Source organism: Myotis daubentonii, chromosome 5, assembly GCF_963259705.1.
Source record: "Myotis daubentonii chromosome 5, mMyoDau2.1, whole genome shotgun sequence".
NCBI classification, from domain to species: Eukaryota; Metazoa; Chordata; class Mammalia; order Chiroptera; family Vespertilionidae; genus Myotis; species Myotis daubentonii.
The window spans coordinates 19,234,542-19,251,905 of NC_081844.1; the positions used below are offsets into that span (position 1 = coordinate 19,234,542).

Here is a 17,364-nt window from a genome sequence, read left to right on the forward strand (position 1 = left end):
CACTTTCTCATGAAGTTACACATACATTTATCATAGGACCTAGCAATCACACTCCTGGGTGCTCACCAAGTGAAACGAAAACTCATGTCCATACAGAAACCTGTACATGAATGTTTATGGCAGCTTTACTCATTAGTCCCCCGAACTGGAAATGACCCAGTGTCCTCAGTCGGCAAATAGATGAGCACACTGGTATAATACAGTGGTTAGTACTCAAGCAGTAATAGGAATGGACTTCAGTGATAGTAACATGGACTCATCTTAAAGGCATTATGCTAAGTGTGTGTGTGGTCACTTGGATAAGGGCCCCCGGTAGATGCCCAGGTCTTAACCCTTGGAGCCTATGAATGTGACCTCACATGGAAACAGGACTTTGCAGGTGTGATTAAGTTAAGGATCTTTATATTGGGAGGCTAAAAGTGACCTTATAAGAGAGAGGCAGAGAGAGTTGACACAGAGAAGAAGAGAAGATGATGTGACCACAGGGCAGAGATGGGGGTGATTCTGCCTCAGCCAAGGATACCTGGAGTCCCAAAACTTGGAAGAAGCGAAAGCTTCTCCCCTGAGCCTCTGAAAGGAGTGCAGCCATGCAGGATTTGGTCCCACGGACTGATTTCAGATTTCTGGCTTCCTGGACTGTAAGAGACTAAACTTGTTGTTTTAAACCACCAAGTTTGTGGTAATTTGTTACAACAGCCACAGAAAAGAAATGCAGTATGATTCCATTTACATGACCTTCTGGAGAAGGTGCGGCATTAGGGACAGAAAACAGTGGAGATGGGGGTGGGGTGGGGATGGAGTACCAGTGGGCATGCTGAATTCCAGCGGAAAGCAAGATGGCCAGTACAGCATGCTGACGGTGTCTACTTGCTGACCCAGGAAGAAAACAAATGTGTGGGAGGGTGGCAGGCCACAGTGTCAGGTGATTTGCACTTGTTTTTCTAATCCTTAAGGTTTCTTAAAAACTTTTCCCTAAGCTTCCTATACACCTTCATGTGCTGTGCTGGCCCGTGGGTCGGTCCTGATTGACACCTGGCTTGTAGCTGCTTGGAGTCCCTTTTCTTGCTTATATGTGTCTGTCTGTCCATAATGATGAATGTGCTGCCAAGGGGAGGGGCTGACTTGGACCCCTGTTTAGGCCCTGTTCAGGTTTCCCAGCTTAGCCCTGAGCCGGCCACCTCCAGTAGACTGACCTTCTGGGTACATATCCCACACCTTCTTCCTCCGTGTCTGTGGTTCATGGAAATGGCCCCTCATGGTCGCAGACACCATCTGAACTCTCCATGTCCTCAGTGTCCAGCTCAGAACCTGCCAGGAAGTGTTAGGGAGGGTTCCTGAAAGGCATTTCCTAATCCTCTGTTCTTTACTGGAAAGGAGAGGAAAGTTGCCAGGAGGTCTGCAGCCAGGCCTTTTCTCCAGACTTCACCTCCCCCTTTCCTGGCCTCACTCCACTCATGAAGGTTAGGGCCTAGTCCTGCAGGATCACACAGGCTCTCTTTAAAGAGGAACAGATGCTTTTCCTTCTATTACTTTCCATGGACACCTTTGGGTTACGGGGGTGACGGGGTGGGTCAGGCCAGGTATACAGCAGGGAATGCACTGCCTGGCGGTGTTGACATTGTGCCTACTGGGCATTTCAGGACTTGGGTGCTGTTTCCCACGCACAGCCTCTGTCGGGTGTCCCAGGGCTGCATCCAGATTAGGCCAGTCCTTGCTAGATCTGTTTTGTGCACCATGGGGTCTTTTCTGTGTACACTTTTATTTTAAACCTTTCACATGGGTATGTTCACACATAGACAGAATAGAGAATAATGACATTCCGTGAGCCGTCACCCAGCCTCACCCTCTGTGAGCATCTCACTGAGCATTTTTTAAAAAAAATACGTTTTTATTGATTTTTTTGAGAGAGGGAGAGAAACATCGATATGAAAGAGAAACATTGATCAGCTGCCTCCTGCATGTACCTCGACTAGGGATCAAGGTTGCCACCTGGGCAAGTCCCTGACTGGGAATTGAATTGTCGACTTTTCGTGCACAGGACAATGCTCAACCAGCCACACCGGCCAGGACTGAGGAGCATTTTTAAAAACAATCCCACATATCTATTCATTTCGCCCATGTCCTTTTAATGGCAATATTGAATGTTAACAGATACGGACTGGTTTTGTAGATACACCCTCAGTGCAGCTCCATGAGAGCACTGAGGCTCACCCCCTGGCACCCTGCCAGCTGTCTCCACGGGGTCTTCAACTGTGTCTGGGTCAAGCCAGGGCCATGTAGAGCCACTCGTGATGTGCATGCCAAGTGTGTGGTACTCTGTAGCACTCCATCATTCTTCCCCTTGTGCCATCTACCTATTGAGGAAACCAACAGGTTGGTCCTATGGAATTTTCTGCGTTCTGCCCTGATGATCATTCTCCCCTTGCTTTCCTTATGGCATTGATCAGCTCAGGGCTCCTTAGCCGAAGCCTGCTGACTCCTGGGGCAGGCTCATTCTTTGCTGTGGGGGCCATCCTATGCACTCTGGGTGCTAGGCAGTATTCCTGCCTCCACCCACCAGGTGCCAGAAATACCTTCCTTCCTAATCAAGTCATGACAACCAAGTGTCCTTTGGGACAGAATCACCCACCATCATGAGTGTAACTCTGTGCCTTACCCACTGGCTTTCTGTGAACCTGTAGCTGGACCTGGACATGGATTTCATAAGCCACTTCCTATTGCCTCATCCTTTAAGGCTCTTCTCCATGGGTAGAGATAAGGGGATTCTGACCATCTTGAGTTCCTTCTCATCCTTGACCCATCTTATGGGAGAGAGTTCTTAGGCAGGCATTTGTGCCTCCTCCTATGGGGCCGCCCAGCTCCCTGGCTGTCACCTATCCTGTATGCTCCCCATTTTCTCTCACACGCATGGCCGTCTTTCCTACATGGCTCCCCCATGCACCCCCCCCCCCCCCCCCCCGCCAAAAGGGAGCTGCCAGGGGGCCAAATGATTGCAGGGCACACATGTTCCTGCCTCATTGCATTGAGGCCTTACTACCTGCTCCACTAGGCCTCCCTGCTTACTCCCTGGCTTGACTGATGTGCGGCACCAGCAGTGATCCTTGTCCTGAGCAGCTCCCAGCTTCATCCCCATTTGAGACCAGTGGGAGATGGTGCATTGCCATGCGGGGACCTGACAGGTGCAGTGTGGGGGCTGGGCTTCCTGGGCTAGCCTGCTGCTCAGGAGACACTGCATTGGATGGCTTAAAACAGGTATGTGTGACCTTTGAGCCTGCATTGGGAATGACATAACTTCCCCTGCCCCTGAGAGTCTGAGGAGACTTGGGGCATTGTTGTGATGCCTGAAGTGCAGCCCATTCAGGTACCAAGGTCACAGGTGTGGAGGCAGTAGTGCAGTGATAGGGGTATCCAGGGCAGTTACATTACCTGGTGCCTTGATAATTTTGGTCTGAGGGCCGACCCAGAAGCCGCTGAGGCAACAGGGAAATGAGTACAGGCAATGTCCAGGCCAGTGCATCAGATCCTGTTGGTCCTAGGATGCTGCCTTCTGTCCTGCTGCGTAGATAAGGTAACAGGGCAACACTCCCCCACCTAACCTCATGAGCTGTCGGCCCCTGCAGGGAGCAGCCAACCAGGCCATGATGGCCATGTTGCCATGGGAAGCACCTGAACCTCTATGATGGAGTGATGCTGGTCCTACCATGAAGGAACCTCTGATTTGGGCTCTGGCTGCTTGCTCAGAAGACACTGTTGGTGCCACACCCACCTTCTGGGAGCCCACAAGTTTGAGCCCGGACACCACCACTGCTTTTCGTTTGCACCATGCCTTCTCACATTTGGTTGTGTGTGTCCAAATCTTGCACTTCGTTATTCTTATCTGTGTCTCAGACTGTCAGTGATGTTTTACAGAAATGTAACTTACTCTTTCATATTCATAGAGGGGTTCGCCATGCCCAGTGCTCTTCATTGTCTGTGAGATCCTCATGTCCATTTGATGTCACTCCCTCCTCCTGAAGAACTTCCAGAACCTTCCTTGTAGTGCAGATTTGCTGTAAACGTACTCTCGGCTTTTGTCTCTCTGGACAAGTCTCTATTTTACTTTCTCTGTTCACTGGATATAGAATTCTAGGTTGGCAGTTTTCTACCCTCAGCCCTTTAAAGATGTACCTGCTATTGTTAATGGCTAGACAGGAAGCCTGTGGGGAGTCACCCAAGTGAATGTGTGAGAGTAGGAGTGAAATACTCTGTTGTTGAGAGGGACTTGGTCCTGCTGGAGGAAAGAGACACCAGACAAGCCCATGTGGCCAGGAGCCTGGCTCTATAATGACAGCCAGGCTGCGTGGGGACATGCACTTTAGGCCAGCCCTCCCAGCATTACAGAGAAAGTGGGGGCTTTTAGGCCTCTTGCCTGACTTCTCCAATGTCAAATGTGTCCTCATTGCCCTTGGGGAATGAGTGACCTTGAAAGAAAAGAGTCTTCCAGAGAAGTTACTTGGCAGCTATGAAGCCAGTTAAATGCTTCACTGGATGGCCCACAGGGAGTGTGTGGTTGGAGGAGGGTGGACCAGCATGTGTGAGTACTAGGGCTGCCCTGGTGCAGTTCCTTCACAGGAGATACACCCTGCCTGCTCCTCTTCTCTGCTTACCCTAAATCCAGCCTCACGTAACCATGGCCTCTGGAGCTCAAAGACCTTGCTGTGTGTGTATGGCACACACGGTGCTTGAGGTAGCCCCTGCTAATCCCTGCACAGAGGTCTGGGCTGAGAGATCTGGGGGCAAAAGAGCCAAGACCCATGTGCCCTCTACCACTGTAATGTCCCAAATTTCTGCCCTGGCGTTGCACTTGCTGTTCCTTCTGCCAGAAACAGTCTTCCTTCCTGGTTTTGATGATCACGTGTCAGCAGAGAGCTCGTAATAATGGCAGGCAGGCTACTTTGAATTGCCTGTGCTGCGGTGTTCTCATGTCTTCTGCTTCCCCTCTACCCACATATATCACTCTTGTGTTAAACGGGCTGACAGATAGGAATCTCTCCCTGCCTGTTGCTCAGAGCCCCTGAGTCTTCAGTAAAGGTCTTCTGTGGGCCTGATCTGCTGATCTGGCACATACTGATCTGCTTTCTGTCTCTTTAGCTCTGCCTTTTCTGGACGCACAGATAAATGGACTGATACAGTGCCTGGTCTCATATGTTGCTGCCTCTCAGCCAGTGGTTTTTAGGTTCATCCATATTGTGTCCATCAGGAGTTTGTTCCTTTTTATTTTGGGGTGGTATTCTCTTGTTTTTCTGTCTGCCACCTGATGGGCATTTGGATTGTTCCCACTTTTCAGATACTAAGAATAATTCTGCTGTGCACATTTTTGTATAGGTTCTCATACGGACGTATCTTTAATTTCTCTTGGCTAATTAATTCCTAGGAGTGGAATTGCTGGGTCATGGAGTAACTCTGTGTTTAACATTTTAAGAAAGCGCCAGACTGTTTTTCACAGCAGCCACCCAGAGTACGTTTCCACCAGCCATGAGCTAGGGTTCGAGGGTGTTGTTTGTCTTTCCTGTTTAGCCATTCTGATAGGCGCACAGTTTGCATTTCATCGATGGGTAACAGCACTGAGCGTCTTCTCATCTGCTCAGTGGCCATCTTTTCACGTCTTTAACCTAATTCCAAGCAAAGGCCACTTATATGTTGTATCTCCAAGGGCCCTGCCAGGACGAGACCCTTATGGGTGGTGTGTTTCTCATTCTTGACTGGCAGCCTAGGCAGGGGTCAGGTCAAGGTCGTGGGTCGGGTCAGCTGGTCCTGAGTCTACTTTGAAAGGAGCCTGACCCCTGTCTCAACAGCACCATGGCCTCTGGATGTCCCTTTCTGACAGCCTAGCAGTGTGGGACGATGTGTTTAGAAGTTTGGGGTGGTTTCTGGGGCATCAGATCGCATGGAGGTAAGTGCTAGTGCATGGAGTGACCCCTCGGGTCTGCTTCAGACAGCAGAGTCCTTTGAGATTCTCAGCAAAAGAGGAGGCTCCTGGTAAACAAAGGGGTTGCATGTGTATCCCTCATGTCCAAGCTAGCTGAGCTGTCTCCCTCACATGCCCACAGCCGTCAGCCCAGTGGCTGATGGACCCGCCTATTAAATCCCGGCTTTGCCTGTTGGTTGTTTCTCCCCACGAGGGTGGAGTCACTCCACTACTCAGAGCTACTCCACCTCCCCAGGGCATGCTATGGGCCTGACATTCTGGGTGGGGAGCTGACAGGCAGCCACTCAGGGAGGTACTGGGGTGGTAGGGAAGTATCCCTTACTCTAAGTGGGGCCAGGGTGGAGGCCAGAGTGGTGGGCTTGGTGATGGAGGTTTGAAGAGCCCAGTACCCCAGTGCCATGTGGAAGAGGCAGGGTCCTATGGGTTTGGGGGATGAGGGAGGGGGTCATGGTGACAAGTCAGGGCCACACTACTACTGTGGTGTCTGCTACTCAGAAGGTGGGTGCTCTAGGCCCAAGGTTAGAAGAGGAGGTGCAGCCCTCTATCTGTATTCATATTCTTTTAAAATTCCACCAGAAGGTGATGTCTGAATACCTGAAGCTTGAAGTACTTATTTTTAGTTTTTACTATTTATTTTTTTATGACATTTGGAAATTCTGCCACTCCTAGCACAGTGACAAACTGCTCTAAAACTGTGACATGGGAGCTAGGCAGGTTTTGGGCTTCATTCTGCCAGTGGTGGGAGGCCAGAGTCACATCATCAGCCTGCCTCCTGGCCAGTGATGCTCGCCCGCCCTGATTTCCATTTGGAGGCGGTGTTTGTGAGGCAGGGTGGCCTGGGCTGGTGATGGGTTTGGGAGACCAGTGAGGGGCTGCTTACTGCCTGTGTCTCCACTCTTGGCCCCTCAATGACCCTCAGCCCCAGTCCCCATGCCAGTCAGGGAACTCATATTGATTCTTCAAAACCCTACTTTGGCGACCTTACCTGTAGTTTTCAGATGTTGTGTTCTCTCTCACCTTTCCTGAGCTCACGGTCTTTTCCCTGCTCCTTAGCTAACCGGATGTGAGGCTCTGGATTTATAGGTATCTTTTGTGTTTTTTTGCAGGATTCTGTTTCACTGAGACCATCAATTCGATTTCAAGGAAGCCAAGGGGTGAGTCGTTTTTGTGTTACTCATATGTGGAATTGTGGGACTGGTTCAGTCCGAGGCCTGTCATGACTTGTTGGGCACAGCAGTATTTGGTCCCATCCACCTCCATTCCAGCCCCCATGCCAGGCTAAGCGCCGCCTCTAGATGTGCCCAGTCTGGTCTGGGGCCCACAAATGGTCATCTGTGAGCAGAAGAAAGGTATCCTGTCTAGCACCCCCCAGGGTCCGTCCCTTCCTTCCTGTAGCAGATTCCTACTTGGCTCCCAGGCCCCAATACGCATTCTGACTCAGTCTCTGAGCTAATTCAAAGCTGTGGCCCCAGAGCCCAAGCAGTGTCCCTCTATGGACCCAGGACCATGGGTGTTTGTCTCATTTTGGTACTGAGTTGGGGAGTTACAGAAACTCAGCACCCCCATTTTATTATGAAATGTACTTTATTCTAAATGAACATGTTAATAGAAAAATCAGGGAATGAAAGAAAGGGCAAGTTGTTCACAATCCTTGTCCTCCGGTCTTTAGACACTCATCAGTACCTCCCACCCACCAAACACTCCTTGGAACACTAGTTTTTCTTCTAGTCTTTATTACAAGTCTTTGTTTTTTATCTCAAGAGTTGCCACATGTGTCAATGTCAGTTTCCACTTGAGAGATCTGTGGATTTTACTGAGCCAGGATGCTCCATAGAGGAAGCCTGTAGGACAGTGATGGCGAACCTTTTGAGCTCGGCGTGTCAGCATTTTGAAAAACCCTAACTTAACTCTGGTGCCGTGTCACATATAGAAATGTTTTGATATTTGCAACCATAGTAAAACAGACTTACAGTTTTGATATTTATTTTATATATTTAAATGCCATTTAACAAAGACAAATCAACCAAAAAAATGAGTTCGTGTGTCACCTCTGACATGCGTGTCAGAGGTTCGCCATCACTGCTGTAGGCGATGGTGCGTGTGCAGACACAGAGATACCAGATACGCTTGTGGGCAGGCGGGCCAGTGCCACGATGCAGCGCGGCTTCTTCCTTCTCAGGGAGAATCACTCTCCCTCTTCACACCTTCAGCTGATTGGGAGGGGCCCACCCAGACCATTGAGGGTCCTCTCCTTTATTTAGAGTCAGCTGGTCTGGATATCTACAGAACACCTCCACACACACCCAGATTAGCCCTTATGGGGGTCACTGGGGCTGCGGCCTGGCCAGGGACACACAAACTGACCAACACATTGAAACCAGTGAAGGTTGGCAAGACACCCAAAGGCCCAGACAACCCCCACCCCCCTGTGGCTTCTTGAGGACATCTGTGCCTTCATTGGCCCCGTCAGAGTCTTGTGGTTACCCTTTTGCCACCTCCCTTTATTCTTCTTGAGACATTTCTCCAGGGGTGTCGGTGGGGCTGCCCTGGTCCCTCAGCCCCTGTGGGAAGATGAGGCCAGTGCACAGAAGGGGCCACTGAGGTCAGTGTTCACTTTCCACTACTCACGGATGCTCCATGAGGTTCTCCTGGGCCATGCCCTATGTCCCCCGAATTCCTACGGAAAGCCTGAGAGCCACATTCATTCTAGAAGTGGGGTCTCACCACCTTAGTTTTAGAATCATGTTTTGTCCACTTTTTCTTCGTCCTTGGCTTTCTTTTGCTTCACAGAGTATCTAGAGGAGTTCAGCATGGAGGCGCTGTGCTGCAGCTCCAGGCAGTCCAGGCCATGATTTTTCACCAGGAGGCTCTTCCCTGTGGGAGCCTGTGTGAGGGCTGGATGGGCTGTGTGACGTGGGGTGTGTTTTCCCCCCAGCTTGCTACATAGAGTCAGGCACTGGGTCTGCCCCCGTGACATCTGTACCTCCTCCTCTTCCTGGGCATTGATGGGACATGTCCCCCTCCCCCCAACCAGGTGTGAAAGGCTTGGCCTGGTGCCAGGCTGCAGGTGCACAATCACTCAGACTGGCAGGGAGGAGGTAAGGTGCCTTGGCTCTCTCCTCCCACTTCTCCTGGTCATTCCATTGCATGTGCACAGCTGGGCCTACATGTTCCTGAGAAGGAAGGAAGGGGGTTTTGCTCTGTGCACAACATCTGCAAGGTTGGAAATGGAACAGGATGTGGGGTGTGCATGGGGGAGCAGGAGGCCAGTGGAGCTGGATGGAACAGGCTCTTTAGGGACATAGGCTGCCTCAGTGTTCAGGGACCCACTCCCCAGAGGTCCATCAAACTAACAGACTGAAGATTGAGACCCTGTCTGTAGGCTCCTTAGCTCGGGGACCTTGGCCAATTTCCCCTTTGTCCCTCAGCCTCTACAAGATAGGGACCTTGTTCGCCGAGAGCAGTGGTCGGCGAACTGCGGCTCACGAGCCACACGCGGCTCTTTGGCCCCTTGAGTGTGGCTCTTCCACAAAATACCGATTTCTGTGCATGGGCCACGAAGTTTCAATTGCACTGTTCGTGCGCGCCCGCATGTGGTATTTTGTGGAAGAGCCACACTCAAGGGGCCAAAGAGCCGCAGTTTGCCCACCACTGGCCTAGAGCAAGCATGTCAAACTTGGGGCAGGCTGCGAGTTTGACATGCTTGACCTAGAGGGTCTTGTGTAAATTAACGTAGCTTTAGGAGAACCAGTGCACTCCCTGTGGCACAGGATGAGCTCACTTTTGGCTCCTGGTGCTCTCCCCCCTCAGACATGAATGTGGTTCCGCTGGCATCGGGTCACAGCATCAACGTACCTCCTGGGTGGCTGTTGGGCCCATCCCGCCACCTCCCAGCCCAGGCTGGGGCTTGCTGCCAGACTGGCCCTATAGCACCCTCTGGTGGCCACGGTCGCCCTGTGCACTCTGCAGCATTCACCACATTCCGTGGTGAGCTAGGCCTCATCTGAATGTATCTGGCCTCCGGGACTGTGTCTCCTGGAGCAAAATACTCACCTGTCCATTTTTCCGGTACGTTTTCACATCTGTGTTCTCTGCGCTCTCAGGGGCACTGAGCTAACTCACTGGTCCTCTGCTGTCAAGGGGTGGATTCTGAGTTGTTAGCCCCTGGCAGCTGGTAAAGCACCCAGCCTGGCCAGCCCCACTCCAAAACTCTTCAGTTGAATGGAGAAGGAGAGGTAGGGTTTTGTCCTTGGCGTTTCCCTGGGCTGTGGTGGGAAACCACCACAAAGGTCTGTGACCAGCCCTATCAGACCTTGTTCTAGAAATTGCAGCTCTAGAACAAGGTCTGATAGGGCTGGTCACAGACCTTTGGCCGGTGTCTGTGTGTGTAGGAACCATGTCTATTAGGATGTGCTCAAGATTGAGCCACAAGGTGCTTGTTGCTGTGTTATTGGTCCCAGGGATAGTTTGGAAGTAGCTTAAAAATATCTCTAGAATGGGGTTTATGAGTCTGGAGACGTCGTACACCAGAGTTGGGCAGTTGAGACCTTAGGAGCCTGGGGAAAGGGGGCAGGTGAAGGCGGAGCATTGCTCTTTAGAGCCCCATGGAGAAGGAAGAGACGAAGGTGCTGAGAAAGGGCCCTGGGTATCTGCCAGGCCAGCAAAAGGGGCTGCTTTGCTCCTAGAAGGCGTGCTTAGCCACAGCAGTAACTCTCCCCAGAACGGTTCCAACGATGAAGACACAGACAATGGGGCGGAGAGGGCCTGCGGTAGGAGGTGGGGGCAGGCTGGAGGGGGTCAATGGGGGAAAAAGAGAGGACATATGTAATACTTTCAACAATAAAGAATTTTTAAAAAAATATTAAAAAATGATGAAGAAAACTGATGGTTCCTGATAATCCTTCTGGCAAGAGCGGACCTGGTCAGCGGTGTTTGGCTCCCATATCCACCTGTTTTCCTCTTTTTGCCTGAAGGAATATCCAGTGCTGTCCCCCACCATGTTGCTCCCACCTCCACTAGGGACTTGATTTGTCTCCAGAACTCTCACCTGCACCGCATACAGTGCCCTGGGGGAGGTCAGTGGCTGACTTGGGACAGATTTCAAAGAGAGGAGGTGAAAGGCTTCTGGCCAGGACCCCACTAACTGCCGCAGGGGAGCCAGCACCCCCTGCAGGCCTCAGGCCTCAGAGGCACTCAGGGCATCTGAGATGGGAGAAGCATGTTTATTGTTTATTGCTCGTTTTTCTGTCACACAAACACTTGTCCCCATCCCCCATAACCTGGTGTCAGTGCTGCCATCAGACACATCCAAACCCACTACATATACTCAGACCAACTGGTAGCTCTGAGACTGCCCAGAGGACACATTCATGGCTGCTGCAGTTCAGGCCATGTCCTGGAACACATGCCTAGCTCCCTGGCACAGAGCCAGCTGCGCATTCCTGGGCCGTTTGTGCCCAGCTGGATGGTTTCCTTGCTGATTCCCAGAGACTGATAATTATTAACCAGCAACAAACGATTAACCAGAGGATGCCATAGCAGTGGTGCCGCTCCCAGCACACTTTCCTCCCACCCCAGCTATCCTGAGGACACTGGCCACAAGCACCTGTTCACTAGCCAGGACCAGGCTCTCCTGAGCATTATTTCAAGCCCTGTGTCACCCACTGTCCTGCACAGACTGGCCTCTGGGCTCAGTGCTGGGCCCTCTCCTACTCCAGGACAAATGTTGGAAGTGGGCATATGTGCCCAGTGTAAAAGGCCCACACAGGGTGAAAGGGTTACAGTGAAGTGCCTGGGGGAAGCACGGTAGCTGCTCCCTGCTCAGGCTTGGGTAGGGCATCTGCAGCGTGGTGAGTGGGCCTCTGCACATGGCCTGGTCCCACCGTCAGCTCTCTGCTGGTTACAGGGAACATTCTGAAGCTGTGATGAGTGGTTTCCTACACCCGTGTCCTTGGGCAGCTGTCTGCCCTGTCTTGATCCAGTGTGAGCTGTGCCTGTCATGGCTGTGGCTGCATAGTTGCGGAGTTCCATTTCCCACCTGCCTATATGAGTGGGGTCGAGTCTGCCTCACGGCTGCACGAGCTGAGGGGTGGGGTAGGTAGGGTGGGAGCTACCCAGGGCCACCAGCACCTTAGAACTCAGGCCGGATTCCTCTCCCCTCCTCTCAGGGGTGACAGTTCAATGGGGACTGACACCCTCTGCGGCCACTGCCCCCTGAGCAGATATGGGCAAGGAAGGAGGAGCCACCCACGTCCGGCCCAGTTTTCCCCGGAAACTGCTTTTTATTTTGCCAAGTGGTGTACGGGCTTCCTGCCATGATCTGGGCAGCTGCAGGCTTGGTGTGCACCCGGCTGTGGTTGCATCTCCCTGGTGACCCTCAGAAGCCTTGTTCACAGCCACAGGCCAGTGGAGACACTCAGGTGGAGTTTGGATCCCCACGGAGGAGGTGGAGAGGAGGCCACTAAGCGGAGCAAGGGTCAAAGCATCTTGGCTGCCCAGCGGGCCCTGCTGGCTGTTGACATTATCTTGTCTCATTCTCTCCCCCGACACTTTTTTTTTGTTAATCCTCACCTGAGGATATTTTTTCCATTGATACTTAGAGCAGAAGGAAGGGGAGAGAGAGGGAGAAACATTGATGCGAGACACATTAATTGATTGCCTCCTGCACGTGCCTTGACTGGGGCCGGGGATTGAGTCTGCAATCAAGATATGTGCCCTTGACCAGTGGCCCTGCAGTCTGTGGGCCAATGCTCTAACCACTGAGCACCAGCTAGGGCTCATTTTACCTTTGAGGATGTCCTTGGCCAGATCTGCCCTTTTTGGTGGGTGAGGAAACTAAATCATCGCCCAGATCTGGGTTCGGTCCCTGCCTCCATGTGTATGTTCCCCGCTCTGTACTTCTCAGACTGTGATGCCATCACCCTTCCCCCTTACATGGGAACAGAGGACCCTGGCATTACTGGGCACAGGTGCTGGGGACCGGCCTAGGGTCCTTCACTGCCAAAAAGCAGAGGTGTTTAAAGCAGGGTGGACAGTTGGGGTCCAGCGGCTGATCTGTGCCACAATCCCCTCCATGCTTTGGACTCTCAGTGATGCCCCCTTGTCTCCGTGCAGCACATCTCCATCCCGCAGCCGGACTACCCCTCAGAGGCTCGGATCTTCTCCTTCTACCTCTCCAACATTGGCCGTGACAGCCCCCAGGGCAGTTTCGACTGTATCCAGCAGTACTTATCCAGGTGAGGCCACGAGGGACAGCCCTGCCTCTCCAGCCTCCCCCCTGGGCCCCACCCTCCTGTGCAGGTGTTTGCCCACCGCTTTTGGCCCAGTACCTCCTTCTCCCAGAGCCCCCATACCTCGATTGAGCCCCTCTGGCTGCTTGCATTATGTCCAGGGTGTAGGTACTTGCATTGTGTCTCTGGCCCAGGGGCCTTGGACCCCTTGTTTCTTCTGGGTAAAGATGTGCCCTGTGGAAACCATATGTCTACATCAGTGCTGAGCCCTGTTTCCTGGTGGGGGCTGGGGGGCTTGGGCCCAAGACCATATCTCCGTCTCCCAGGTGTTCATCTTAGCTCCTGGCCCCTTGTCTTACAGCCATGGGGATATACACCTGGACTGCTTGGGTAGCATCCAGGACAAAATCACAGTGTGTGCCACCGATGACTCCTACCAGAAGGCACGGCAGAGCATGGCACAAGCTGAGGAGGAGACACGGAGTCGGAGTACCATCGTCATCAAGCCCGGAGGCCGCTACCTGGGTGAGGATGGGAGCCAGGGGCTTCAACTGTTAGGGCTCCACTCGGGCGGGAGCAGATTATGCCTGACAGGCAGCTGTGGGGGAGTAGGAGGCATTCAGAGCCTGTCCAGGCCAGGAGCAGGAATGGTGGGTAGCAGAGGTGTGGGCCAGCCCCTGAGCAGGACCAGCCAGGCCCATGTCTGGTCAGGAAGAAGGTCCTGCCAGTCAGCTGGGGGTTATGCCATCTGCTGCCTCCCAAATCCCCAGGTGGACTTAGGACCTAAAACGAAGAATTTGAATCCTTGGCCTCCCTCCCAGGCCACAGTCTCAGGGACCTTTACTGGTCAGACACACAGACATACTTCATGAACACAGGGTTGCCATATTTCCTCTGGCCACCACCCTTGTTCTCACATGCCCAGCTGACTCCTCACCAAGTCTGAGATGCCTAGCATGAGACAGACCACCAGATGCACCCCACAGTGGCCGGCTACTGTGCTGGGGCCAGCGAGTGGCTGTCGGATTGAGACCTGGAAGGAAAAGCATTGATCCTTGCTTGCCTGGAAGGCTCCAGCAACTCAGCATTTGTTCGGAAATAATTTTGGTGAAAACATTAAAAATGTGATTAAAAGCACAGTTTATTCAGAAAGCTCATCATCCTGTTGCAGCCTTCTCACCTCCTAGACCCAGACGGAGTTGAAATGTTATCAGAAGTTATTCCCAGGGAAACGGGCATTAGGCAGAAGAGGAGTGAACCAGCTTACAGCAGATGAGGACCTCAATGGCGTTTTTCTTTTTTAAGAAATGGTGGGAGGTTTCAAATACCCCCAAAGAAAGCCTAGTTTCCTTTGCTTGGCAGTGGGGCTGGCTCTGAGTGAAATTCCAGATGTCTGTGCAGGAGTTTGTCCTGCTGGTCAGTGTTTAGCCCCAGTGGACATGGCTGCCCACCCCTGGGGTCAGAATCCAAAAAAAGCTTCACCTACTTGCTGTCACCGCAAGCTGCAAACATAGACATTCCTAGACATCTTAGTGAATTTCTGGGTCTTTCAGCCAAAAACTTGGCCAACATTTGTCTTATTGGACCATTTTTTATACGATGAGAATTTTTGCAACAGTTTTATATTTTAGTGGAAACACTCATCTCACCTCTTAAGATGCTGTCTGGCTGTACTTGGTCTCTCCCCATCTCATGTCAGCCTGTCAGCTGGATCCTCTAGGGACAGAGTAGGCTCTGCCGGAAAACCTGAAGATGCACCGACGCCCCACTGGAGGCCTGCAGATTCACAAAGCGCTTCTTCCTTTCTTAAACTGACAAATCAGGTCAGAGGGCTAAGAGCACAAAGAAGCCATCATGGAGAGGTTTTTGGCCCAAGGATTTAGGGCATGTGCTGACCTCACTCAGCCATCCACATTCCCTTGGTGTCAGGTGTAGCATCCAGAACAGAATTAACGACTTCCTCCCTCGAGAGCAGTGCCTACTGGCTCAGTGGAGGGGAAGCCATGCTGGACCCCATTGTCTCTACCCGGAGAATGTCAGAGCGGCCTGCTGCCCCCAGGACTCTAGGCACAACCATGTCAGCCTGAAGAGCAAGCACTTGGAGCCACAGCTGGGGAGCTGCTAACACCCTGGGTTCTCCAGAGCAGCTGCCCAAGCAACCCTGACGTCTGTGTTCTCTACTTTTCCATAAAAGAGAATGGCGAATCCCATGGGACCAGCACAGGGCTCCGAAGCATAGTCTCAGGGAACGCCTGCCTTGGCAGGTCAAAGATCCCCCTCCATTTAACATCAAAAGGACTCATAGACCAGCTCCTTCTCCCTGTGGTGGTCAGTGTTTTCGGTCCCCAGGATTTAGATTGCTCATGATGAAGTCAATGATGGCTCTAAACATACCTGTACTTCTTTGCTGCTCCCGTTACTGAGCTTGCAAGTTCCCAGTGAGCTGTGTGTGGTCAGCAGGTGGCGCTCTCAGCCCCCCTGGATCTCCAGCTAGCAGGCTGGGCTGGACACGCTGGCTTGGCAGGAGTGTGATGCTGTTGGCCATTGCTTTCCACACTCAGGAACTCGGCATCAGCCCCAGGCAGTGGGACACCATGGCCACCCTCTCACCCCCTCCAATTCTTAACTTATCTATCACCCTGGTTCTTGTTGCAGGCAAGAAGGTTCAGTTTAGGAAACCAGCCCCAGGGGCGACGGAGACTGTGCCCTCCCGGAAGCGGGCAACCCCCATTAACTTGGCAAATGCCATCAAGAAAAGTGGTGTTAGCGGGGGCGGTGGGGTATCTCAGAGGCCTTTCCGTGACCGGGTGCTACATCTTCTGGCACTGAGGCCCTACCGGAAGGCTGAACTGTTGCTGCGGCTACAGAAGGATGGCCTGGCGCAGGCAGACAAGGACACGCTGGACAGCCTCCTCCAACAGGTGCATGCTTACCCGGGGCTGGCTGGGGTGGGGTGGGGTGGGATGGGATTCAGCCAGCCTGTGAGCAGCCTCTACAGACGGTCTGGACACACACCCTGTTCCTTAACACCTGTTAGCACATAGGCAGCGGGCACTGCACAGGAGATCCAAGACTTCAGTCGCACAAGCTTTTAAGAATTGAGTGAAATCAAGGAAAGCACACGTTAGCGAGAGCCCCTCACCAGCTATGACCCCAGGCAGGAGGCTTCACTTCTGTACCTCTAGATTCCATCTGTGGCCGGGGCACGGCTGCAGCACCTCTTATAGTGCCTAAGGCTTACAGGAGGATGCTCTGCCTGTAGGGGCATGGTGCTGGCAGGTAAGCCTACTACTAAGAAATAGCCTGAGCTTTGGAGCAAGTGAGGTGAGCCCAGTCACCTTCCTGAGGCCCTGCCCTGGCTCCCAGGATTCCAGGAGGTAGCCTGAGGAACTCTAGGAAGCGAGTGGCTTGCTCTGGCTTCACCACATCAGCCAGGCCATGCTGCTGCCACTTCATTGTGTTGCTGTGAGGACAGTCATGCCAGCACCCGAGGAGGAGGTGTGGTCGAGCCTCTCCAAGTCCCCTCTCCCAGCTCACCTGTTCTTCCTACTTTCCGCCTCCGACACTCTGGGCACTTGGCCCGTGCCTCTTGTGGCAGAGAGCCCATGCCGAGATGGTAGCTGTATCTGAGGATGAATTTTCATGTTTGCCGAGTTCTTCAGCGGGCCTCTAGGTGTTCATTTTCCCTTCCTCAGTGCAACCCGAGGCTCTTGTGAACCATGCAGCATGTTTGGTAGGAGAATGTCAGCACCCATGCTCCAGCTGGGGCCCCTCATTACCCCTGGCCCCAGAGAGTTCATGGTAAAGGGTAGGAGTGGGGAAAAGAGGCCTCTACAATCTTCCCCTGTGGGAAAGTAGGATCTTCATTTCATGCATGGTTGTAGATCTGGGTTGGGCCCAGGCCCGCCCATTATCTCTGAGGGCACCCATTACCTTCGTTTAGGAAGACATCTCCTGTGTTCCAGGGGCCTTGGTAATTGTTGACACTTCACATCACCAGTATATCAGGGGTTCCCATGTCACTCACTTGGCACCCATGTGTGGATTTGGCCTCCTGAGGCACCATCCCCAGGTCATAGTTTGTGCTGACAAGGGCCAAGCAGTGCTTTTTCTCCACGAGAGCTCGGGAGTTGGCTCAGGGGCTTGCCAAAGCTTCCAGGAAGCTGT

The 17,364-nt window shown here is 52.6% G+C and overlaps 1 protein-coding gene across 3 annotated transcripts in view; it reads left to right on the forward strand.

Annotated features, from left to right (window-relative positions):
• ELL (elongation factor for RNA polymerase II) overlaps positions 1 to 17,364 on the forward strand; it is a 63,382-nt gene that overhangs the window by 29,908 nt on the left and 16,110 nt on the right. For 2 of the 3 annotated variants that reach the window (XM_059696156.1, XM_059696154.1), the window contains exons 2-5: positions 7,075 to 7,122; positions 13,082 to 13,203; positions 13,559 to 13,722; positions 15,853 to 16,118. In XM_059696156.1, the coding sequence (XP_059552139.1) occupies positions 7,075 to 7,122; positions 13,082 to 13,203; positions 13,559 to 13,722; positions 15,853 to 16,118 (600 nt within the window). The remainder of the gene's footprint in view (positions 1 to 7,074; positions 7,123 to 13,081; positions 13,204 to 13,558; positions 13,723 to 15,852; positions 16,119 to 17,364) is intronic. The other variant, XM_059696155.1, reaches the window with a different exon arrangement.